This window comes from Lissotriton vulgaris, chromosome 7, assembly GCF_964263255.1.
Source record: "Lissotriton vulgaris chromosome 7, aLisVul1.2, whole genome shotgun sequence".
In the NCBI taxonomy this organism is placed as follows: Eukaryota; Metazoa; Chordata; class Amphibia; order Caudata; family Salamandridae; genus Lissotriton; species Lissotriton vulgaris.
This window is the reverse complement of record NC_141695.1, coordinates 692,898,230-692,925,578: the sequence shown is the minus strand read 5'-3', so window position 1 is coordinate 692,925,578 and position 27,349 is coordinate 692,898,230. Positions and strand designations below refer to the sequence as shown.

General features: G+C 49.1%; 1 protein-coding gene across 1 annotated transcript in view; it reads left to right on the top strand.

Annotated features, from left to right (window-relative positions):
- SMURF2 (SMAD specific E3 ubiquitin protein ligase 2) overlaps window positions 1-21,039 on the top strand; it is a 1,116,208-nt gene extending 1,095,169 nt beyond the window's left edge. The window contains exon 19 of the mRNA XM_086930925.1: window positions 18,215-21,039. Coding sequence (XP_086787051.1) covers window positions 18,215-18,314 — 100 coding nt within the window. The 3' untranslated portion in view covers window positions 18,315-21,039. The remainder of the gene's footprint in view (window positions 1-18,214) is intronic.
- The last annotated feature ends 6,310 nt before the right edge of the window (window positions 21,040-27,349 follow it).

Below are 27,349 nucleotides of genomic sequence, written 5' to 3'. Positions count from 1 at the left end.
AAGGATAAGGTTAACGCTTTGTATATGCAGTTCTTGAAGCAAAGTATCACGGTACAGTGAGATCGGGACACAAGGGTCCTCTCAATTCTAGTCTCTGGCAGGGAAAGGGGGTAGCGGGACAGTCTTGGTACCGATCTGGTATTGAGGTGGTATGATGGATAGCTCACAATCCTCGAGCTCGGAGTTCTGGAAGGTCGGGCCGCGGCAGCGCCAGCAGGCTCGGATGACAAGTCTCACTTGAGGAGGGCCGCGGCAGCGCCAGCAGGTCCCGACGATGATGTAGGTGGCAGAGGGCCGCGGCAGCGCCAGCAGGTCCCGATGACGATGTAGGTGGCAGAGGGCTGCGGCAGCGCCAGCAGGTCCCGAGGACGATGTAGGTTGCAGAGGGCCGCGGCAGCGCCAGCAGGTCCCGACGAGGAGGAAGGTTGCAGAATGCCGCGGCAGCGCCAGCAGTCCGTCAAGGATGAGTTCTTCTAGGTGTCTCTCGACTCCAAGATACAACTGCCTTCCTGCTCTGGAGCTGCCCCAGTTATAGGTCTGGCCTCCTTTGATGTCCGGACCCTCGCTCTTGGAGGTCCGGGATGAGGGAGTCCAGACACCCAGCAGGGGGGTGGAGCCAGCGCCTGGGGAGGCTAGGGGCGATCGGCACCTGGCGGGGGAGAGCCATCGACACTCCTCTCTCCCATTGACCTGCCAAGTGGTCCGTTCACCTCCTGGGTGGATGGTGGTGCCGGGATGTCGGGGCCTGGCCAGGCCCAGGGTTGGGGTCGAGCTGAGGCCACGCGGCCTCGTGGTGCAGTGTCCAAGATGGCGGCTGGGCCAGGCAATGGTGCTGACGGTGGCCCGGGCCAGTGATACAGAGATGTCCGGGAGCAGGCGTCCCGTAGGGGACGGGTTGCGAGTTGCTTCTGTGGGTCGTCGGGGTTGTTCTTCTGGTGGCACCGGGAGAGCCGGTGTCCGGGCTCTGTCATGCGGGGAGGGAGCGAGCCCTTCACGAGGCCTGTCCAACACTCACGCTGCAGTCACACTCACGCTGCAGTCACACTCACTCTGCAGTCACACTCACTCTGCAGTCACACTCCCTCTGCACTCACTCTGCACTCACACTGCACTCACACTCACTCTGCACTCACACTCACTCTGCACTCACACTCACTCTGCACTCACACTCACTCTGCACTCACACTCACTCTGCACTCACACTCACTCTGCACTCACACTCACTCTGCACTCACACTCACTCTGCACTCACACTCACTCCGCAGTCACACTCACTCCGCAGTCACACTCACTCTGCAGTCACACTCACTCTGCAGTCACACTCACTCTGCAGTCACACTCACTCCGCAGTCACACTCACTCCGCAGTCACACTCACTCCGCAGTCACACTCACTCCGCAGTCACACTCACTCCGCAGTCACACTCTGTTGGACAGGCCACATGAAGGGCCGCTCTCCCCCGGCCCAACCAGGCCTGAGCCCAGTCCCGCAAGTACCACACACCACCATTGCACGTCCTCCGTCCCCTCAGGGACCCCTGCCCTCGAGCCTGCCGACCTCGAGGGTCCAATCCACTGCCGGCCCACGCGCCCAGCCTGGGGCGCCATCTTGGACACTCCACCACGAGGCCGCCTGGCCCCCGATCGACCTCAACCCTGGGCCTGGCCCGGCCTCAGACATTCCGGCACCACCCTCCACCCAGGAGGTGAGCGGGCTACTTGGCAAGTCAATGGGAGAAAGAGGTGCCGATGGCTCTCCCCCGCCAAGTGCCGCTCGCCCATCGCCTCCCCGGGCGCTGGCTCCACCCCCCTGCTGGGTGTCTGGACTCCCCCATCCCGGACCTCCCGACCTCCAAGTGCGAGGGTCCGGACATCAAAGCACGCCAGCCCTATAACTGGGGCAGCTCCAGAGCAGGAAGGCAGTTGTATCTTGGAGTCGAGAGACGTAAAGAGGAACTCATCCTGGACGGACTACTGGCGCTGCCATAGCTCTGTCCTGTGCACCATCGTCCTGCCTGTTGGCGCTGCCACAGCCGTCGTAACCTTCATCCTTCATCGTCGTCGGGATCTGCTGGCGTGGCCGCGGACCGTTGTAACCGTCATCTTCCACCGGGACCTGCAGGCTCCGCCGCGGACCGTCGTCCTTCCTTCATCCATCTCGGGACCTGCTTGGCTCCTCCACGGCCCGATCATCTAGAACGCCGAGCTCGAGGATTGAGAGCTATTTTGTACTCATTGGTAACTAAGACTGTCCCGCTACCCCTTTCCTAAGCCAGAGACTAGAACCGAGGGGACCCCTGAGTCCAGACCTCCTTGTATCCATCCTCGTAACCTAAGAATTGCATATAAAGTCTCGTTAACCTTCAACCTTGTGTGGTGTCCGTCTGTGGGGGGGAAGTTACTTGTCTGTACAGTCGTTGGAGACGGCTCTCCCTGGAGACCTCTCCCCGTAACCTCGGCCGACCCTCCCGGTCCGTCTAACACACTCACTCCGCAGTCACACTCACTCTGCAGTCACACTCACTCTGCAGTCACACTCACTCTGCAGTCACACTCACTCTGCAGTCACACTCACTCTGCAGTCACACTCACTGCAGTCGCACTCACTCTGCACTCTCACTCTGCACTCTCACACTCACTCTCACTCTGCACACTCACTCTCACTCTGCACTCTCACTCTGCACTCTCACACTGCACTCTCACTCTGCACTCTCACTCTGCACTGTTGGACAGGCCACATGAAAGGCCGCTCTCCCCCGGCCCGACCAGGCCTGAGCCCGGTCACGCAGGTACTACACACCACCCTTGCACGTCCTCCGTCCCCTCAGGGACCCCTGCCCCCGAGCATGTCAACCTCGTGGGTCCGATCCACTGCCAGCCCACGCGCCCATCCCGGGGCGCCATCTTGGACACTCCACCACGTGGCCACCTGGCCCCCGGCCGACCTCAACCCTGGGCCTGGCCAGGCCTCAGACATCCCGGCACCACCATCCACCCAGGAGGTGAGCGGGCTACTTGGCAAGTCAATGGGAGAAGGAGGTGTCGATGGCTCTCCCCCACCAAGTGCCGCTCGCCCATCGCCTCCCCGAGCGCTGGCTCCACCCCCCTGCTGGGTGTCTGGACTCCCTCATCCCGGACCTCCCGACCTCCAAGTGCGAGGGTCCGGACATCAAAGCACACCAGCCCTATAACTGGGGCAGCTCCAGAGCAGGAAGGCAGTTGTATCTTGGAGTCGAGAGACGTAAAGAGGAACTCATCCTAGACGGACTACTGGCGCTGCCGTAGCTCTGTCTTGTGCACCATCGTCCTGCCTGTTGGCGCTGCCACAAGACTTCGCAACCTTCATCTCCTTCATCGTCGTCGGGACCTGCTGGCGTGGCCGCGGACCGTTGTAACCGTCATCTTCACCGGGACCTGCAGGCTCCGCCGCGGACCGTCGTTTTTCCTTCGTCCATCTCGGGACCTGCTGGCTCCGCCGCGGCCCGATCATCTAGAACGCCGAGCTCGAGGATTGAGAGCTATTTTCCACTCATCGGTAACAAGACTGTCCCGCTACCCCTTTTCCTAATCCAGAGACCAGAACCGAGGGGACCCCTGAGTCCAGACCTCCTTGTATCATATCATCGTAACCTAAGAATTGCATATAAAGCCTCGTTAAACTTCAACCTTGTGTGGTGTCCGTCTGTGGGGGGGAAGTTACTTGTCTGTACAGTCGTTGGAGACGGCTCTCCCCGGAGACCTCTCCCCGTAGTCTCGGCCGACCCTCCCGGTCCGTCTAACATTGGTGGCCAGCGGCGCGATCCGAATCACCGCATAACGTACAGAGAGTAGCTCACCCCACGACGAAATCACAATGACAACTAAAGAAAGCGGATCAACCGAGAAGTTCCAAATGGAGAAATTAGAGGAGTACAGCCATCGTGAACTAAAACAATTCTGCATCGAACTGGGTATCGCTACCACCGGACTAAGCACCAAAGATGATTTTAAGCATGCCCTAGAATCTTGGGCAGAGACCGGGGCTGCCGGAACCCCCGATCAAAGCACCGCAGAAAAAACCACCACGGCCCCTGAAGGGCAAAGAACGGGTCTCTCGCAAGACGAGATCCAGGAAAGAGAAAGAACCCGACTACACGAGCTAGAAATGGCCCGGCTCAAAATGGACGTTGAACTTAAGTTGGCCGAACAAAAAATCAACTTAGAGCACCTGCGTCTCCGAGAAGAAAGAGAGGAGAAACAGAGACAAAGGGAGCTCGAGGAAAAGAAACTGGCGTACGAACACGAACGGAACCTAGCCGAGATTAACCTACGCAAACAGAATAAAGAAGTAGGGGTGCCCGAGCGACCCCACACCTCAGGGGCCACAGAGAAAAAGGTACACATCCCCAAGGATGTTGTCCGAGAATATTTCCGAGAGGACGACATCCAACAATGGTTTAAGGCCTATGAAATCGCTATGACTGCACACCGGATCGATAGAAGCGACTGGGGAGCCGGTCTATGGGGGAGATTCCTCAATGAGGGCCGCGATACCCTGCTACAGCTCCCGGACCACCAGATGACCTCCTATGACCATATGAAAGCGGCACTCCTCACCCGCTATGGCCTCACGCCCGAGATGTACCGTCAGAGGTTCCGAGACTGCACCCGCATCTGTAACCTACTTTAGCCGAGCCTTCGAGGGCTGGATCAGAGGAAGCAATGTCACGACCTATGAACAACTGTTCAATCTGATGGTATGGGAGCATCTGTCGAACAATTGCTTCATTGAACTCCGCCAACACCTCCTCGACAGCAAGTTAACGGATCCCCGGCAGCTCGCAGCCGAAGCTGACCGGTGGGAGATCACCAGAGTGGGCCGGAATGGGTCCTACGAACAGAACCGGAACAACAATGGTCAGCACCGACCCAGAGGAGGAGGAGGGGGCCAAGGACGAGGAAGAGACAACGCTCCGGTCGCCCCCGCTACCAGCACCACCCCCCCGGCCAACCGGGGCAGCACCCCGGCGCGACCGGGGTACAGAGCCAATGTCACGTGTCACCGATGCCAGCGGGTCGGCCACTATGCAAACAACCCAAATTGCCCGCAGTACCAGAGCCCAAGACCCCGCCAAGTGGCCGCTGCGGCCCTAGGGGAAGAACAGATCTCCGAGGAGCAGGAAGAATACGAACAAGAGCATCAAGAGTGGGAGCCAGCCGCCATGGCTCTAGCATGCTTAGGGGGGAAAGACATGGTCCCGCGGGTCCCCCTACCCGCTAACACCCAGAAGTACAGCCAATGGGTGAGCATCAATGGACGCCGGGCCGAAGCCCTTCGTGACACCGGGGCCAGTGTAACAGCAGTCCGCTGTCACCTGGTGACCCCAGAACAGTATCTACCGAACATTCTCTGCCCTGTACGATCAGCCGATAACTCGGAAAGTCTGTGTCGGATGGCCTGCGTCCCTTTCGAATGGGGAGGGGTCTCCGGCATGTTGAAAGTAACGGTCCGAGACGATGCCCCCGTAGACTGCCTCCTGGGAAATGACCTTGAAAGCTCTCCGTGGGCAGCCGTGGAGCGAAGAGAACACCTGGGGATGTTAGGCGTCCCGGACTGGGCGTGCGTCACCACCCGGTCCATGGCCGCCCGTGCCAACCACCGCCCCGAAGAACCCGAATGGCCGGCACCACCGCCCCCAGTCGCCCCAGCCGAAACCACCGACCGTGACATCCCCCCCGAACCAGCTCAACCTTCCGACCTCGCTAACCTCGACCAGTGGCCTCAAGAGGGGGGGCCCACGCAAGAACAATTTCGCCAAGAACAGAAGACCTGTCCCTCCCTCGAGGGACTCCGCCAGCAAGCGCTCGCCCAAAGCGCAGGGGATACCTCCGGAACTCATTGGGTCTACTGGGACAATGATCTGCTGTACAGCGAGCAAAGAATCGCCGAGCTGGGGGCCAACCGAGTATTAGTGGTGCCCCTCCGTTTTAGAGACTTTCTGCTAAACCTGGCCCACGATGTCCCCCTGGCAGGACACCTGGGACAAGATAAAACCTACAGTCGCCTAGTGACCCACTTCTTCTGGCCCAAAATGAGGAACGATGTGCACCAGCATTGCCGGTCTTGCCCCACGTGCCAAGCCAGTGGAAAGAGCGGCCGCAAACTAAAGGCTCCCCTGCAACCTTTTCCTGTGGTCACTACCCCGTTTGAGAGGGTCGGAATAGACATTGTGGGGCCCCTGGACCCGCGCACAAAACAAGGCCATCGATTCATCTTGGTGCTAGTGGACCACGCCACCCGCTACCCTGAGGCTGTCCCTCTGCGGACTGTGACAGCCCCGGTAGTCGGCCGGGCTCTGATGGGGATCTTCTCCCGTGTGGGCTTCCCCCGAGAAGTCGTCAGCGACAGAGGCACGAACTTTATTTCTAAATACATGAAATCCCTCTGGCAACAGTGCGGGGTCACCTACCGATTCACGACCCCCTATCACCCTCAAGGGAACGGACTCGTTGAGCGGTTCAACCGCACGCTAAAGGGGATGATCGGGGGGTTGGAAGAGCCCCTCCGTCGCCAGTGGGATGTGCTGCTGCCGTGCCTCCTCTTCGCTTATCGAGAGGTCCCCCAGAAATCCCTGGGCTTCAGCCCATTTGAACTGCTATATGGACACCCAGTGCGGGGGCCGCTCAGCCTAGTCAAAGAAGGCTGGGAGCTGCCTCCGTTAAAGAACCCTCCAGATGTCTTCCGGTATCTCGTAACCCTCCGCAACCAGACCCGGCGGTTCCGGGAACTGGCAAAAGCCAACCTAGAGGCCAGTCAAGAGGACATGAAAAAGTGGTATGACCGGAATGCCTCATCCATTGAATTTGAACCTGGCCAACAGGTATGGGTGATGTCCCCCACCGAACCATGCGCCCTACAAGACAAATGGACGGGGCCCTTCAAAGTAATCGAGCGCAAGGGTCCTGCCACCTATCTCATCGACATGGAATCCTCCCGGAACCCACTCCGGGTCCTCCACGCTAACAGACTAAAGCCCCACTTTGTGCGTACAGAACTCAGCCTCCTGATGGCCACAGACACTGGGGCTGAAGAAGACTCCGAGCCCCTCCCTGACCTCCTACGGACTCGGGAGCAAGATGGCTCCGTGGATGGGGTCCGACTCTCGGAGGCCCTCACCAGAGAGCAACGCCAGGAATGTCAAGTCCTCCTATCACAGTTCGCCAGCCTGTTCTCCCTCACCCCAGGTGTCACTTCCTGGTGTGTGCACGATGTGGACACGGGGGACAGCCCCCCTATCCGCCACCGGGCCTACCGCGTGCCAGATCGGGTACGGGCCTGCATCCAGGAAGAAGTAGCCAAGATGCTCACACTCGGGGTCATCGAGGCCTCAGACAGCCCCTGGGCCAGCCCTGTAGTACTGGTCCCCAAAGCAGCTGCCCCCGGCACCACACCAGAACTCCGGTTCTGCGTCGACTACCGGGGCTTGAATGCGGTCACCCGAACGGACGCACATCCCATCCCCCGGGCAGATGAACTGATCGACCGCATGGGAGCTGCCCGCTACCTCAGTATCTTCGACCTGACGGCGGGCTACTGGCAGATCGGCCTCACACCCCGGGCGCAAGAACGTTCTGCCTTTTCCACACCCGATGGCCATTACCATTTCACAGTCATGCCCTTCGGCATGAAGAACGCCCCAGCGACGTTCCAACGGCTCGTCAATCAGGTCCTGGCGGGGCTCGAAGGATTCAGCGCCGCCTACCTAGACGACATCGCTGTGTACAGCCACCATTGGTCCGAGCACCTCCACCACCTCCGAGCAGTGCTGCAAGCCCTACAGCGGGCTGGCCTCACGATCAAGGCCAGCAAATGTCAAATTGGGCAAGGGTCTGTAACCTACCTCGGGCACCAGGTGGGAAGCGGCCTGGTGGCCCCTCTGCAGCTAAAAATTGCCGCCATCCAGTCCTGGCAGTCCCCCATCACCCAGACCGAGGTGCGAGCCTTCCTGGGCCTCACAGGCTACTACCGAAGGTTCGTGAAAGACTATGGGACTATAGTGGGGCCCCTCACAGAACTCACGTCGAAAAACCAGCCCAAGAAAGTCAACTGGACCCCAGAGTGTCAAGCTGCCTTTGAACAATTGAAAGCCGCCATGTGTTCCGCCCCTGTGCTCCAGGCCCCCGACTACAGCCGGGAGTTCGTCGTTCAGACGGATGCCTCCGACCATGGCATTGGGGCAGTCCTGTCTCAAGTGAACACCGACGGCCTTGATCAACCGGTGGCCTTCATTAGCCGGCGACTCCTACCACGGGAACAGCGCTGGAGCACCATAGAGAGGGAGGCCTTCGCTGTGGTATGGGCCCTCAAAAAGCTCCGGCCCTACCTTTTTGGCACACACTTTCGGGTACAGACCGACCACCGACCCCTGCAGTGGCTGATGCAGATGCGGGGGGAAAACCCAAAGTTACTACGCTGGTCCATCTCCCTACAAGGTATGGACTTCACAGTCGAACACCGACCTGGGCCAGATCACGCCAACGCGGATGGCCTGTCCCGGTTCTTCCGCCTCGACGAGGAGAGTCCCCAAGAGGATGGGTAACTCTCCCCGCCTTCAGCTGGGGGGGACGCATGTTGGACAGGCCACATGAAAGGCCGCTCTCCCCCGGCCCGACCAGGCCTGAGCCCGGTCACGCAGGTACTACACACCACCCTTGCACGTCCTCCGTCCCCTCAGGGACCCCTGCCCCCGAGCATGTCAACCTCGTGGGTCCGATCCACTGCCAGCCCACGCGCCCATCCCGGGGCGCCATCTTGGACACTCCACCACGTGGCCACCTGGCCCCCGGCCGACCTCAACCCTGGGCCTGGCCAGGCCTCAGACATCCCGGCACCACCATCCACCCAGGAGGTGAGCGGGCTACTTGGCAAGTCAATGGGAGAAGGAGGTGTCGATGGCTCTCCCCCACCAAGTGCCGCTCGCCCATCGCCTCCCCGAGCGCTGGCTCCACCCCCCTGCTGGGTGTCTGGACTCCCTCATCCCGGACCTCCCGACCTCCAAGTGCGAGGGTCCGGACATCAAAGCACACCAGCCCTATAACTGGGGCAGCTCCAGAGCAGGAAGGCAGTTGTATCTTGGAGTCGAGAGACGTAAAGAGGAACTCATCCTAGACGGACTACTGGCGCTGCCGTAGCTCTGTCTTGTGCACCATCGTCCTGCCTGTTGGCGCTGCCACAAGACTTCGCAACCTTCATCTCCTTCATCGTCGTCGGGACCTGCTGGCGTGGCCGCGGACCGTTGTAACCGTCATCTTCACCGGGACCTGCAGGCTCCGCCGCGGACCGTCGTTTTTCCTTCGTCCATCTCGGGACCTGCTGGCTCCGCCGCGGCCCGATCATCTAGAACGCCGAGCTCGAGGATTGAGAGCTATTTTCCACTCATCGGTAACAAGACTGTCCCGCTACCCCTTTTCCTAATCCAGAGACCAGAACCGAGGGGACCCCTGAGTCCAGACCTCCTTGTATCATATCATCGTAACCTAAGAATTGCATATAAAGCCTCGTTAAACTTCAACCTTGTGTGGTGTCCGTCTGTGGGGGGGAAGTTACTTGTCTGTACAGTCGTTGGAGACGGCTCTCCCCGGAGACCTCTCCCCGTAGTCTCGGCCGACCCTCCCGGTCCGTCTAACATGCACTCTCACACTCACTCTCACTCTGCACTCCCTCTGCACTCCCTCTGCACTCACACTCACTCTGCACTCACTCTGAACGCACTCACTCTGCACTTACTATGCAGTCACTCTGCACTCACTCTGCACTTACTCTGCACTGACTCTCACTCTGCACTCACTCTGCACTCACACTCTGCCTGTCACAGCAGCCCCGCCCTCTCCAACCAGACAATCAAGGCTCGAGGGTAGTCGCAGTGCGGAGCCTCGCACTCTTCACTCTTCTAGAATTAGACTTCACCCGGTCACGCTGGTCGCTGGTGCACGCGCTCCACGAAGTTCACGTGAACCAACGTCCCCCCATAGCCCCGAGAGCGGCTGTCGGACACCGTGCCTGCTACCATGCTGCCCTTCGTCCGCACCCTGGGGCTCCTGAGGAGTGCACCCAGCCACCCGTTTCTCCAGAGAGCTCATATCTCTGCCAAGCCCGCCAAGGAGGTTGTGACCCCCGCGCTTAGTACACCAGCCCAGTAGGCAGTGCTGAGACGGCCTGTGGGTCTAGGTCTAGGGTGAGCCTAAAGTTAAATTTTGATACAGAAGAGGTATTTGATGTGCGTAGGAGTGCAGCTCATTTAGGACGGAGCAACTAACACACATTGGAAAAGAAAGCAAATTGCATATTTTTAACTCAAAATTAGTGTGTAGTTTTCCTCCTAAAGTGACTGTTGCATTATGTGTACCTGAATGCCGTCTTTTGATCCAGAGCTATTATGTTTTCCGGGTCCATTCTTAATTGAGTTTGTTTGGTTTTTCTTTCGATTAAACTGACAGTTTAAACCCGGAGCAGGTGCGCTTTGCGCTCTAGAGACGAGCGTTACGATCACACCCAGACAGGAACAAGCAGCACTGAAAGCGATCGCTTTCGCGATTGTTAAAATAAAAAAAAACACCGGCGAGTGGTGCGAGCGCGCGCGCCACTGCCAGCATATGTCTTCAATTATCTCTGCTGTGACGGCCAAGATAATTGAAGATATATGGCCTTCTGGAGCGCGTAACAGACACCAAATAGTCCATAGGCGGAGCTACGCGGCCGCCTATGTCCTATTGCGTGTTCTGTTTCTAAAGCACACGCACGCAAAGGCCAATAGCAATGCACCTAGGAAAAAACACACACGAGCAGCGTGGAATTCCTAGGCAAATTTTGAGAAGCCCTCAGAAAAGGACTCAGGGCTACGCCCACACTGCTGACGCAGTGTAGGCAGGCCCGAGCCCTAAAAAGGGCCCTCTATCTCACAGGATCTATATGTTCATTACATCAATGATACAGCACCTTCCATAGCTTTCAAGTGTAACTATTTTGAATTTGAGAGTTGACCACTAGGGAAGCACCAAATCCCTTTGGTAATTATTCCACAGTTGCATCCATAGTTAATGTTGCTGAATTTCAACAGCTTTTCCTTTGCAACACATTTGTTTTGAGCCACTTGTTGTGACTGTACTGCTACCTTATTCCAGTAAATGTCCTCTTATTGATCTGTTCTAACATATGTTGAGTGGACAGCCGCAAAGAACTAAAATAGTGAGCCTTTTGGTGGCGCAGTAGATCTACTCGTTAAGGGTAATTCCCTCTTAGGGTATCATTTGAATGCTGAATTGTTTAGATGTTAACTACTGCTAGTAATACATAATTATCATACCATTAGGTGTTGTACTACTACCACTCAACTACTTCTGCTTCTTTTGCTTCATTTTTAGCAGTGCCCATATAAAATTTCCAATGCTGGGCAGCAAAAGGTAACTTGTGTATTCCTCATGGGAGTGAAGTTAACATATAGTTAATTATGCAATTTAAAAGATTAACTCTGTGTCCATGCCTTGTTTGTTCGGGATTTCTGCTGTTTATCCAGTATTGGGGTATCTTTCATAGATTCACATGCCTGAATCATTCCCCGTCGTCGAGGCGGGAGTCCCACGGTAAATAAAAAAGCAGTGCCAAAAGCACTTTGTAGTAGTAGGCCCTAGAAAAAGGCCTGAGGCCTATATTATAGTAGCCTATCTACATCATTATGCTAAAAGACCCAAAGTCTTTGCTCCAACCAATCAGCTCACAGCACCCTCTAGAACCTTCCCTGCAGAGCCAGCTCTCCTCAGATTTTCACCGCACGTCGTGTGGAAGGGAGTCTCCCTGAGTCTTGACTCAGTTTTTTCTTCAAGAGCTTCAAGATGTCTGACAAGAAGGCCTTGTTTAGACCCTGCAGAACATGCGAGAAGAAGAGGGTCCATGTGGATGACCAACACAAGGACTGCATTTATTGCCTGTATCGCAAGCATGAGGCAAAAAGCTGTAAAATCTGCCTTACCTTCCCTTCCAAGACCTTAAGGGATAGGGAGGCCAGAGTCCTTTTGTGGCTTAAATCCTCTTCCACGGATGATGACGACAGAGCCTCTACCTCTAGCAAGAGGGCGAGGTCTCAAGAGGATAAGACAAGTGAGGGGAGAAAGCATGTTAAGACCTCCCACTCTACTTTAGGCTCTTCACAGAGATCCAAACATTCTGTCTCTGGAGCCTCAGCCACCAACGATCCGGCAAAGAAAACTGTGAGTAAGACTTCTACTGTCTCTTCTCCAGTGACCACTGTCTCTACTTCAACCTCTTCTTCTATGGATATGATATCCACTACATCTGTTACTACTCCGATTGTGTCTACAAAAATTTGTATTGTGACAAAAAGAAGTCTCGTGGACGACTCGTCGACGAAGACGCCATCATCATCGAAAAATTCGTCATCCAAGAAGAGCCCGTCGACGACTGCCTCGTCGACGAAGAAAGCATCGACGTCTATCCCGTCGACGACGAGCCCGTCTTCGGTTACCCTGTCGACGACCGTCCCGTCGACGGTGGCTCCATCGACGTCGAGTCCATCGACGACTGTCCCGTCGACGTCGAGCCCATCGACGACGGTCCCGTCGACGGCAAGTCTATCGTCGACGATGCCCTCGTCGTCGATCCCGTCGACGACGGCATCCTTTCAGCAAGTGGATGCACTTTGGTCACCGGGGCCATCAAGATCGATGGGATCAGCTTTACTAAGACCTACCACTGGGAATCAGGCCTTTTGTACGCCAATAGCGACAAAGAACTTTCAACTTGTGTCTTATAAGAGACAACAGGGTTCATATATATCACCACTTATGCCTTCTCATCTTCTAGAAACTTATGCTGATGATGAAGAAGATGACTTTGAAGATGATGATGATGAGGGTGCTTTTGGTGTGGCACGTCACCCATCCGAGCTTGTCATCAAGTGCCAAGATGATGATGAAGACGATTCCTACGCTGAACACTACTACCAGGAGGATATCATAGTGCCTCATTCATTGGAACATCAGAGACGGCCTAGAGTCCGGAAGTCACTCAGTTGCCGCCTAATTTGATACAAGACTTACAGGCTATGCTGGCGGATTACAAGCAGCGTTTTCCACCGCAAGTACCTCAATCTGATACAGTAGTTCCTCCTCAGCAACATCCACCGGTTTCTCCAATTGTGGAAACTCCGCAACCGGTCTTGCCTCCACAAACTCCGGATACGTCATCAGAAGAGGAGGTAGAAGATGGAGAGTTGCCTAACATACCTTCATCAGACCCATCGGATGAATATGTTATACCCATGCCGTCCCCTCCAACTCCACAACCTTCAGATTCACCGCCTGAAGATGTAGGTGGTTTTCACAACCTGATGCAGAGGGCATCAACCAGGTTTAAGCTCCCGGTTACAGTGGAGCAAACGGAGTGTTTTCTCCATGACTTTAAAGAGGAAACAAGAAAGATATCTAGAGCCATTCCCATGATTGAGTATATTTGGAAGGAAGGCATAAAAATAATGAAAAACCCTGCATCTGTGCCTGCTGTGTTACCCAGAATAGAAAACAAATATCGTGCTCCGCTCTCTAGTCCGGCGTGCCTTATTGGTCTTCCACGCCCGGATTCGGTAATCTCTCAGGCGGCGCAACAAAGGTCAAAGAACCCAGCTACCCCTATTTCTACTCCACCAGATAAAGAGGGGCGACGATTAGACCTTATTGGGAAGAAGTTTTCCACTATGGCTGCAGCATCCATCAGGATAGCAAATTCAATGGCGATTATTGGGCGCTACGATCGCCAAATGTGGTCAGAGATGGCTAGCTTCATAGAGCTGTTGCCAGAGGACAAAAGACAAGAAGCCAGGAAAGTTCTAATGGAAGGAGAGCGGGCAGCGGAAGAATCCATCGACTGCGCTCTAGATATGGCAAATACGAATTTCAGGCAGTTGGCTGGGGCAGATGTCCTGAGACGTCAAGGGTGGTTAAAAGCCACTACATTTCGTCCGGAGGTTCAATTGAAAATACTGGACATGGCATATGACGGAGAGTCCCTCTTTGGGAAGCATGTCGATGAGGCTCTCCAAACGATTAAAACTGACACAGATACTGCAAAGTCACTAGGATCATTGCAATATAAAAGAGGATCGTTCAGAGGAGCTAGAGGACGAGGTTATTCGTCCAGAGGAAGTTATTACCAGCAAGGCAGGCAATATCAACAACAATACCGCCAAAACTATCAGTCCTCTTACAGACAATCTGGATCGGCTGGTTTCTCTCGCCAAGGAGGAAGAAGGTGCGCAAACAACCAAGGACGAGACAGTCACAAGAAACAGTGAGAGCAATTGGGCGCCACCTCCAATCCCTTTCCTTCCCGTGGGCGCGAAGATATCTGCTTTCCAACAGCAATGGCAGAATATAACAACGGATCGGTGGGTGTTAGACTTGATCCAACATGGTCACACCCTAGAGTTCATCACCAAACCTCCACCAACTCCGCCCAGGGGTCCCCCTCCCCCTCGTCTTCACTTATTGTTCAAGGAAGTGCAAGCTATGCTTCTCAAAAAGGCAATAGAGAAAGTTCCAAATCATCAGAGAGGGGCAGGTTTTTATTCCGTTTTTTCCTCATAAAAAAGAAAACGGGGGAATGGCGACCGATCCTAGACCTACGCAATCTGAACAAATATCTCAAGAAGCAGGGATTTCGAATGGTCACCCTCTTGGACATTCTCAGTTGCCTCAACGAGGGAGATTACATGGCTTCCTTGGACATGGAAGACGCATACTTCCACATCCCAATCCACCCAAACCATCGGAAGTACCTCAGTTTCACTGTGGCCGGCGCCCATTATCAATTCAAAGTTCTCCCATTTGGCCTAAAGTCGGCCCCAAGGATTTTCACGAAGTGCCTGGCCCCTGTGGCAGCAGTTCTTCGGGCAGCAAAAGTGCAGGTCTTCCTGTATTTGGACGACTGGCTAGTCAAAGGACCATCAGAAGCCAAAGTAAGATCCGACATTACAGCATGCCGCAATCTCTTCGCATCGCTAGGCCTCCCAATCAACAAAACCAAATCTCAAATGGATCCAAAACAAAACCTGTTGTTCCTAGGAGCTTGCTTGGACACAGTGGAATGCAAGGCATCCTTATCTCGAGAGAGACAGCTCCGACTGCAGGCGTTGGCCAAAAAACTGGCAAGAAGAAGGTCACTTTCAGTTCGCCTATTTGCATCACTTCTGGGGATGTGTTCTTCAGCCATCAACCTCATTCCATTGGCGCGTCTAAAGATGCGGACACTGCAAGAGGAGCTAAACTGTCAATGGCATCAAGCGACAGGTTCATTCGAGGACACCATCACAATCACCAACAGGATGGTGCATGCACTCCAATGGTGGTCTCAGATCAGCAATCTGGAACAGGGGCTCTCATTCTTGCAGAATCCTCCGGATTTTATTCTGACGACGGATGCGTCCATGGAGGGCTGGGGTGGTCATCTCCAGGACCTGCAAGTGCAAGGAAAATGGTCTCAGCAACACAAGAAATGCCACATCAACAGTCTAGAGTTGAAAGCCATTTGTCTGTCTCTTCAAGCGTTCCTGCCCAGGATAGTAGGATCCTCGGTTCTAGTCAGAACGGACAACACCACAAGCATGTTTTATATCAACAAGCAGGGAGGAACGAGATCAGCAACGTTATCCAAACAAGCCCAAGAGTTATGGAAATGGTTAACAGTTCACAACATAACTCTCAAAGTGGAGCACGTCAGAGGCCTCTACAACACCTTGGCTGACAAACTGAGCAGAACATTGTCAGATTGCCACAAGTGGGAACTGGACAACGACCAGAGATGGGGCAAACCCAGGTTGGACCTATTTGCGACCCAACCGAACAAGAAATGCCGGTACTACGCCAGCAGATATCCTCAACAGGGGTCAAGGGGGAATGCCCTTTCGATGCGATGGTCAGGGACCTATGCATACGCTTTTCCTCCGATCCCTCTGATTCCACGAGTGGTGCGCAAAATGAAAATGGAGAGTTGTCGCCTTCTCCTCATTGCTCCCAAGTGGCCTCGCCAGTATTGGTTTCAGGAACTCATGCTACTTTCACAGGAACCACCGATCAAACTGCGTGTAACTCCGAAGTTACTGTCACGCAACGAGGGTCAGGTACTTCACCCAGATCCTCAATCGCTGAAATTGCACGCATGGCTCCTAACTTCCTAGAATTCGAACATCTTCAAATTCCTCAGGACTGCCGAGACATTTTAGAGAAGGCAATAGCCCAGAGTACATTAAAAACTTATTGTCTCAAGTGGAAGCGTTTTTGCGCATGGTGCATCTCTAGTGCTTTACACCCTATAGAGGCGCCGGCAGAAAAGATATTACCCTATTTATTGCATTTAGCGCAATCTGGTCTTTCTTTTTCATCAATAAAGGTCCACTTAGCGGCCTTATCCAGGTACAGAAAGATGACTAACTCTTCATCGCTAATCAAGCAATTTATGAGGGTCTGTTCCGGGCTTATCCCCCAGTGAAGCCCTCACCACCGGAATGGGAGCTCAACACGGTTCTATCACAGCTGATGAAGCATCCGTTCGAGCCTATCCATAGAGCCGACCTAAAGTTCTTGACATGGAAGATTGCTTTATTACTGGCGCTAACTTCCGCAAGAAGAGTGGGAGAAATTCAAGCTTTCACTATAAAGGAGCCCTTTTTACATTTCTCCCAGGACTATGTCACTTTGCGAACCAATCCAACGTTCATACCGAAAGTGCCTTCCCAGTTTCATCTAAATGAACCTGTCAAGCTGAAAGTTTTCTTTCCAAACCCGTCAACCCCGGCTGAAAAGACATTGCATTCTTTGGACATCAAACAATGCTTAAAATTCTATCTTCAGAGAACCAAGACTTTGAGAAAATCAGATCAACTGTTTGTAGCTTATGGCCAGACTACATTGGGGAAAGCGGTTACTAAAGCCACGATTTCAAGATGGATCGCATCCGCTATTCAATTCTGCCACGTCAAGGCTAATCGACCATTGACAAGATCTGTTCGATCTCACTCCACAAGAGCTGTAGCAGCGTCTGCGGCTTTGTTTGCAGGAGTGACGCTTGAGAACATTTGCCGTGCTGCGACATGGAAAAATGTCCACACGTTTACAAGACATTACTGCCTGCAATCAGCAAATCAGGATGATGCGGCAGTGGGCCAAGCTGTTTTACGTCACCTGTTTCCATAAGGAGTATGTTCAGGTACTGATGTTCACTTATTTCGTATAAAGTACATGCAATTCAATAGATTGTTTTTAAATATGCAGACATATGCTAACATGTTGTGTATTTTTGTATGATGCTTAAGATTTCTTTCCAGAAAGAAAATGCATAATTTCAATGTTGAACTTGAACATGATTTATTAATAGATCAATCTCTAGGCGTTGTTGGTTGTTGACGATACATTCATGGGGGTGCACTGTAATAAGTCTCCCACCATCCGCAACCGGCTTGGCCTGGCTTACTGCTTGCTATTCTGATTCAGGCATGTGAATCTATGAAAGATACCCCAATACTGGATAAGAAAACAAGTTACTTACCTGTAACTTCAGTTATCCAGTATTGGTATCTTTCATAGATTCACATGCACCCACCCTCCTCCCCGGCGAGTCAGTTCTCTAAGTTTGGGATACTTGTTCCCACTTGTGCTACGAAAATCTGAGGAGAGCTGGCTCTGCAGGGAAGGTTCTAGAGGGTGCTGTGAGCTGATTGGTTGGAGCAAAGACTTTGGGTCTTTTAGCATAATGATGTAGATAGGCTACTATAATATAGGCCTCAGGCCTTTTTCTAGGGCCTACTACTACAAAGTGCTTTTGGCACTGCTTTTTTATTTACCGTGGGACTCCCGCCTCGACGACGGGAAATGATTCAGGCATGTGAATCTATGAAAGATACCGATACTGGATAACTGAAGTTACAGGTAAGTAACTTGTTTTCTTCTTTGTGCAATAGCATGTGCTACAAATACTATTGTGCTAAAAGTAGAATGGAAATTAGTTGAACTGGAAAGCCTAGACGTTTGCAGTTGTTATGAAAGATTGCTTGAAAATGGTGCTTGCAGTAGTGTAAGATGGCAGTAGAGACTGAAGCATCAAGAATGTAAACCCTGGGACGAATTTTACCCTGTAAATTAATCGTATCTCTGTGCTTGTTTTTGATTCACAGCTTCAATCGGATCGACATTCCTCCCTATGAAAATTATGAGAAGCTGTACGAGAAGCTGCTAACGGCCATTGAAGAGACTTGTGGGTTTGCTGTGGAGTGACCTCCTCAGGCTTACCCTGGACTTTATTTATATGCTTCTTCGTCAAAAAAATCTCCACACAGACGTGATTCAAGAGTTGCTTGAAATACAGGAAAACGTTCCCTTTGAACCGTAGGACACTGTACAGGGAAAGGACAATTTTGGGGATTATTTTCCAAGGAAAAATGGTTCCCCTGGCCTTTGCCATGCGACTACTCTGAGCTGCTATTTAAAACTAATATCTTGAACTTAAGAAATGCTGACTTACCCTAAATTTCAACAGCGAAGCAGTATTCTACACTTAAAGACTACTATTTTTTTTTTAAGAAAGGTTATCTATTCCATTGTCCTAACTGGTTCCTTTTGCCACATAACCAAGCCTCAACTTCAACCGTCGGTACCAGCCCATTTTCATCTGAGCATATGAAACTGAACAGCACCCTTACTAGCTCTTTTTTTAGAAAATGTTTGAATGACTTCAATTATACATAAAACTGTTAGTCTTTTCATTACCAAAATTTGCTTTTTATATTTCAACATAGGGAAAGGGTTATTTTAGGTATTAAGTTAATTTCAAGTGTAAAGAAAAGGTTTTTTGTATTTTGGGAACAAAGCATGGTTTGCCTAAATCAGATATTTCATTTTGATTATCTTGATTTATTACAGTACCACGAAAAAACCACACAAGCCCCTTTTTCTACAAGGAATATTTATATCGATTTTTAAGCCAGCATTTTCATAATTATCATCTGAAAACTATTGCACGTTGCTAAATGCATACTGATGACCAAACATTTAGAATGTGATGTTTGTCAGCGGTCGAATTCTGTGTTCTTAGAAAATGCCATTGCTCTCACTCAGACGTTGAATGTATTAAAACAGTTTTTCAGACAGTACCTAAAATAATGGTAAACATCTTTTTAATACCGGACAGAAGTACTTAGTCTTGCTAGTTTATGTGGGCTGCCATCAAATGATAGTTCCGCTCAGTGAGGCGAAAGACGGTCTGAAATACTTGACAATGGAGATTGTGTTTAATTGTGAGTAGTTGATTTTTGAAAATGTGTATGGTGCAGAACTCATTTCGATTTAACAAAAACAATGAATTGCAGACAACGGTTTCTAAAACTTTATATTTTCAAACCCACAGCAATGTATGCATTTGAACTGATGTACATATTCAGACAGTTATGTACATTTACTGATGTTTTAATCTAAAAATGTATTGACCCCTTAAAAGCACTAAAATAAAATGTGACAGAGCAATGTACATCTCCCGGGAATCTGATTCGTAAAGGACAAATGTTTCTCCATTGTTTATTGAAGTTATTTCCGGTCTAAATGTTGTTTTGCTTCTGCATGATCTATGCAGTCACATGCCCCGTGATGCTGTGTTACATGAGAAAATGCATAAATATATTTTTTTATATTGCGACATAGTTTCTATGCTGTCAAATATTCAGAGTCACACATATGGTCTATTTGTCCCTTGAGGAAGTGTGTTCCAATTCCTACCAGTGACCTTTTGTAGGACATCGAGTCTGGCATCTCCACTTTTAAGCATGAGCTTCCTTCTGAGGAAGTTCTTTAGAAGAGTGTTGTTGTGCAATGATGCATGTTACAAAAGAAAGCAGTACACCAGATATTTTGAGTGCCTTTACCTTTGGGAACATCTAAAATGCCACTTCAGATAAGGTTACAAGTTCCACTTTTTAAACTGAGAAGTCCTTTGATATATTTTTTGCTGTCTTTTATGACCTGTTAAATATTCATTTCAAAATCACGGAAATTGTAACCCAGAGGTGCTAGCGTAAGAGCACCCTATGCCATGAAATATTGAACTTGCATTTTTTGATCAATGTGAATATTTATTGCATTCTTGCCTCCTTTGCTGGGTTTCCCTCTTGCCATTCTTTAGTTGCATAGTTTTTGTAAGAAATATTTTGTAATTATGCAGTTCTTTTCTGAATGTTTTAATTATGAAAAAGAGACTATTTTGCGGGCTTCAAATTTGTGTGTTTTCTAGAGGGTTTAATGTATCCCTCTAAAAAGAGTTTGGTTATGGTGCTGTGTACAGGATGTAAAATATGTTCTCAACGTTTTTTGCACATTGGGTCAGTTGTCATAATCGACAATTGATTTTTACCAAATCAATTGTTCCGTTTTATTGTTAATACAGACATGGTTTTTCTATTGTACTCTCGTCCAGGGCACACAAATTTCCCTCTTTTTTTCCATAACAATACTTAATTGTTGGTTGTCTGGAAGGATCAAAACTGGTTGCATTGATGGAAGTGAAAGCATCAGATATATTTGCAGGCTTTGTTTCATCACCATAAGTGTGCTTCCTCGTACTACTGTCGGATCAAACCTCTGGCTTCTAACATAACCACCTTGCCAACAGATGTAATTCCATTTCCTTTATTCTTTCAATCATTGCTTGGAATGGATCTATTAACTGTCTAGAGTTCTTTAATTTTCCCTTAGATGTAATTCGTTTACTTTTCATATTACTGACCTTCTCCAGTTTACTAATTTGGCAAAACATTTTGTTTTTCATTTTCAGAATATTTGTATTTATTGCAGAGTGTTTCTAGTGTTGATGCCCATTGTATTATCATCCAGCTGTTAAGAGCTTTAAAAAATAATACATGTATAAAACATAACTGTATATTGTACCCATGCAAATGTTGAGCAATAAATTGTATGCTGTTTGCACTGTCACAGCATCAATGTTTTAAAGTAATGCTTGTTTTCCTTCATTCTTAAATGCTAGACTAATGTCACTGTATTTACAGATTTGTCTTTTTTTTGTGTAGATCTTTTTTCAATTAAAAAGGCTTATATTTCTGACTCAAATGGGCTCACACATTTGAAACCAGTCACCAATAAAAATAAAATAAATGAAGGACAAGTACCTCCCAAAATCCGATCAATGCACAATCAAAGGAACTTTCCAAGTGCTCAATCTTTATTTCTTGAAATATCCACTCCTAAGCCCTGTGGGAGTGTCTACCAAAAATAAGGGGATTGGGAGTAGAACAAATGGGTGTGGAACTTTAGAAAAGCACTATAATATTCAGTCCCTCAAAGTTCTTCTCTGTTATTCTCTAAGCAAACCCCCAGAACCAAGTCACAAATGTGTGATACGCAGAGGGTTTGAGGCAAAGAGGCAAACACTAATTCCGCATCATACTACTTTTATTGATGATCATTTACCTTAGAATATTTCCCCAATGTGTGCGGGATCCCAGGACACGCCAGAGGCAAATGTTGAGGAGTACACTCCAAAATCTGGAAAAAAGTAAGGATTTTCAAATTCATACTGACAGATGCCTCCGACAAAACTTCCTCTTAAAATTGCAATGAAGTACCTATGAACATGTCCAAACAATTTGAACAAGTATAGCCTGATAGGGCTCTATGATGTTCCACTGCTCTTGATGACTTTTACTGGCTTCTAACAGTCAGCTGCTTTTTTCTAGCTTCTAGAGAAGAATCATAAACACTCCGGGTGTGTTCACGCGCGATTTTTCAAAAAGCATTCTTTCAAATATTTTTCACTCTGACCTCATTCAATATTTTAACATCTAGTCACTGGCTACTGAAATTTCCAGTTGCGATCCCTTTTTTGTGACATGCCCTTCTTGTGGTAGAAAAAAGGCAGCTACTGATCCACACCAGGTTTGTGTGGTTTGTTTACCATATTGAAGCTGACCGTCAGATGGCTCTCCTCAAATCAACTCAAACTCAATGCTAAGAAAACTGAGTTCCTTCTAATCTCCCCGCCCAAGAGCAACCCTGAGATCCAGACATGGATTAAAGCTATCACAGCCTTTAAATTGTTCCCCCGACCATTGTGAATTCGGCCAAATCTCTGAGAATTACCCTGGATTATAACCTAAACATGCAAGACCACATCAACGCAATGGCCAAATCTGCCAGATTCCACCTGAGCTATCTATGGAAATTGAAACCCTTTCTGGACGCTCCCGACCTAAAACTCGCAGTACAATCATTAGTTATCTCTTGGCTGGAATATGGTTGCTCCACCCTCTCTGGCTTACCCAATATCTCGCTGGCACCCTTAAAAGCCTGCCTCAAGCAGCTGCCAGACTACTTACAGGCTCTAGAAAATTTGATCACATCTCCCCTCACTTGAAAGCGTTGAACTGGCTTCCCTTCGAGGCTAGGATTCACCTCAAGCTGGCATGCATCACGCACAAGGCCTTACACTCTAACTCCCCTGCATATCTTGCACAGAAGCTTGTGATATCCGGAGCAAACAGAAACTCACGATCGGCCAATGCCCTCCTACTCCGGCCTGCACGCTTTAGGAAAATAAAAACCTACAATCGAGCTTTCGCCTGGACTGCACCAAGAATATGGAACTCCCTCCCTCCCGACATCAGAAGAATCCCCCCCCCCCCCCCCCCCCCCCCCCTGGCACGCTTCAAAAAAGAGGCCAAATCCTTCCTCATGAGCAAATTCCTTGGCTAACCCGTCCCACAGCCACCTGAGAGTCTATTGCCTTATCCTGCGACCTTGTACATTACTCATGCGATTCCTGCCTATTGTATAACTCTTGTCTCTGTAAATTGTCCTGTAGTATAGTTTATCCTATCCCCCAATGTACAGTACTCGTATGATATCCTGCTCACCTAGGACCCCTTGACTGTGTCAGCTCTCTGATGTACAGATCTCCTGCACTTTGTATTGACCTGCCTTTTGTATTACTCTATGAATCTGTAAAGCGCTCTGATACCCTCACGGGTCAAGTTGTGCTCTATAAAACCTTAAAATAAAATATATTCACTCAAGAAATGTCAAAAAGGGCCCTCCAGGACAAGGAGACCTATGGTTTCAGGTGAAACTGTAATACCTAAAAGAAAAGGGCAGATAGGTCTGCCAGGGAATATTCAGCTCCACTGTTTTGATATTAGAAACTTCCAAGGATCCTCTCAGAGGGCGATCCAGGGAGAGGAGGTCAGAAAATTAAAATAGGTGACATAGTCATTGATAGTTCTATCAATGTCATTCCTGCTAGCCATTGAGGACCTTGACGGCAGCAAGAACTTTGGTACCAACATATTAGATGTCAAGATATTGCTACCTTCATTGAAGCAGTAGGTCTTCGATGTGAAAACGTTCCAAGTGCACAAAAGCGTCTCCTGATGGTTTTGTCCACAAGCTCAGAGCCAAGACAAATTATTCTGAGAGACTTTGCTGTCAAGATACTATTTGATTTCAACCAAATTAACGTTAAAAACTTGATGCTGTCTTTCATGCTATTGAATTCACTCAGAAGAAAAGGATAAGATCAACATAGTCTGCTGAACTAACACCACAACCCTTGAGGTTCATGATACCACAAGAAGATCTCTACAAACTCCTCTCCATCCATTAAATCTACCTCTTTCTCCTCCTCATCATCCCCCCTTAAGGATGAAATCAAGGCAGACATCTTTGTCTCCAGTAAGAAAGTTGCCTGTAACAAGACAGGCTGTTTCATGGTGTCATTTCTCAACCCAAAACACCTCTATCGCAGTTAAAGTATTCAGAGTATGCATGCACGCCATGAAAACGTAGAGTTACCAGGTCTTCTGCTCCATTCACTCATATTCCCACTCCTCTGACTTGATCATCCTATACACCCACATCAGATGCGAGTTCTTCTTCAAGGGTCCCTTGTGGATGATATCCCCCTATTTCATAATGTTTTAGTAAGAGGTGCGACTAAAATAAATATCCCGATGGGGCACCAAAAGTGATGTTTCCATGGATGCTCTCCAGCCTTAAGTACGTCCAAGACCTTTACTACTTTTGGTTCAAGGCTGGCTGGAGTTTGCAGGGGATAAATTGCTAATGCCAGCCCATGTAAAAGCAGCAACTTTACATATGTGCAAAAAATGTAAATCTTCTCCGTAAGACCTAGATTTCTTGAAGTTTTACTATAGACCAGACTATCATTGTCTCGGTAGTGAGAAACCCTGCATCTGCACCTGAAACATCTACTCCACCTGATAGGGAAAGCAAAATGATGGAAGTGACAAGGAGGAACATATGTGGAACATCAGCCACTGCATTGAAGAGAAGTAGTGCTACGGTTGTTATGGTTCGAAGGTCTTAGGCCTTTTACTTATGACCTGCCAAAACATCACAAGACTGGGGAGATGGTCCATGACGATTCGCTGGTCTCGAATCGGGTACCGATGTGGCAGAGTTGACAGCATCTGGCTATTTCAAACACACAAGTGATGGGAGGAATGCTTACAAATAGTCAAGCCACTATGCCACCTGAGATTAGACCCAGCCATACATACATCATCCTTTTATCCTGCTCCAATAAGAACAGTCCAGCCTGAACTGCCAAGTCAGGTCTTCTCTGAACCAGAACACAAGCAATCCAAGAATGGATTCAGCCCAGTCGTGTGCTGCTTGTTTCCAGTGGAACATATAGCACAGGACTAATGTCTGGGCACACCCTTGGCCACATATGGCATTGCATCATACACACAAAACAAAGAAACCAAGCTGGGATTTTGCTGTCTTGCCTTTTGTACCTGTGAAGGCGCGAGATTACCAGCTTGGTTTACTCATATCACAACATACTCACCTGGGCCCATAAACATACAATCAATAAACCGGTAATCTATTTGCAGACAATCAGGAATTATTTACCTTATAATGACTTATACCTTACACCATAACTTACCAATTCATTGTCAATGCGGATTTAAGTTATTCAAGGATCGAGTAGTTAGAATAATAGGTATGACTAAACAATTTACCTTATTTCATTAAATGACCACAGACTCGGGAAAGTGCAATATTTTGTGAGTCAAATGCCAATACAAACTAATCAACAGTTTCGCAAGAATAAAAATAATGATCAAAGCAAAAATCTTTAGAGACTTAGTTACATTTCTAGACATTGGTCCCTGGGAAGGGTGAAAAAGGGCATACAGTACACGGACATACCACACGAATTTATATTTACCTAGAATGGTGCAACGACCAACCTCGGCCAAGGGCTGGAAAGAAAGGGCTCCCGACTAGATAGGAGCCAACAGGTAACCAAAGGTACAGGACAGGAGAGGTAACCTCTTCTAAGTGCAACACCAGTGTTACAGCCCTCTCTGATGCTACTCTCGGACCCCACTGGATGGATTTATTCTTCTCGTTCAGTAATTTCCCGATTTTTCTGTCAGAGTGCTCAACCAGCCCTCTGCTCTCGATGGATGTATGACGGTACAACACGTGGTATTACCACGCATACCGTTACAACGCAGGTTTTACAACGCAAGTTGTTACAACGACTTGTGTTGGGGGCGCTGGATACTGGAATAGATGGCATTTATGCCATCACTAATTACTGAACCAGATGCCAACTTTAGCAGTTTCCCATTTCAATTTCTTCTATCACTTCAGTATTTCCTTTTTCTCTTTTGTTTTGAAAAACTTTCATTCTCTTGTAAATATCTCCTTTCAGTTCTTCAAGTCATATTTCGTCAAATTGTCTTTTCCTTCCCTTTTCATTCACTGCGTACCATTTTCTGTGTCTGCAGCACTTGCACCAAATCACTATCATTAATACTAATAGTGTTATTCCCATTATTGGCATCAGTATTCGACCTAAAATGTTTCTTCCTACATTATCAAACCTACTACTACAGAAGAGAGACCATCAGTTAGCCTCTTCCAGGCACTATCAACCTCCAGTGGTTTCAATTCTTCTTCCAAATTTGTAATATTCCTGACATATTTCAATACTTTTGTCAGGAATATAAGGGCAACAATGTTGCACTTTCAATATTTTACAGACTCCGCCCTCTTTTCCCAATATGTCAAGAGCAAGTCGATTTTGCAAAACCATAGATCTGTCCGCAACTAGTCCGGTATTGATCAATACAAATCATCCAGCAGTGTCAGTCGATACGCGATCAACCACTGTAATGCAGATGCTACTGTGTCCACATAGGCAGAAAAGTATGTCACAGGACATCGCATCAGGCCATGTCTCTGCATTAGGACTGAGAGAGCACAATTGTCTCTTGTATCACAGAATAATGCAAATTCTTTAGAATAATCTGGCATGCCTTATGCAGGTGCTTTGCAGAGACAGTTGCATAATTTCACAAGCTGTCATGCTTTCATCATCCCATTCTACTGGATCTCTTGTTCTTTTCTTTGTCATTTGTATCAATGGTTTAGCAAGTACTGCAAATCCCACAATCCACTGCCTGCATTATCCTACAGCTCAGAGAAACATCCTGATCTCTTTCTGAGTCTGAGGTAATTTCAAATTACTTATTATTTTGATTCTTTCAGAAGTCACTCTTCTGACCCCCCTTTCTATTTGGTGTCCCAAATATTAGACTGAAGTGGTACAGAATTGTAATTTCTCAGGTGACACTTTATGTCCACCTTCAGCCAGGTCGTTCAACAATGCAATTGAATCAATGACACAATCATCTCGGGTCTTGGAGGCGACTAATAAGTCGTCAATGTACTGCACCAAGACAGATTGTCTGGGCAACACCAAAGATTCAAGACACTTTTTTAACATCTGATTAAAGATCGATGGACTTTCCGTGTACCCTTGTGGAACACGATTCCAAACATAAACATGCTCGTCAAATTTGAATGAAAATAAAAACTGACTGGATGCGATGGCATTGAGAAAAAGGCATGACAAAAATAGATTACAGTAAACCATCCTGCACTCCATGGTATCTGATATAGGATTACTGCTGAATGTGGTACTATTGGGCAACATGGTACAACAATTTTATTTTGCGCAAATCTTGGACCACCCTATATTTTCTGTTCGGTTTCTTTATGCCAATTGTAGATGAATTAAAGGGGCTACTCATGATTTCTTTTAATATTCCCTGTTCGACCAGTCGTTCAATTTCTGCTGCAACACCTGCTTTTATTTCTGGGCTCATCTTGTATAGTTGAGTATTTGTGTAGACTGCACCTTCTTTTACAGCTACTTTTACTGAGTCTACATTTGCCATTAATCCTACTTCTTTTCCGGAAAAATCCCATAC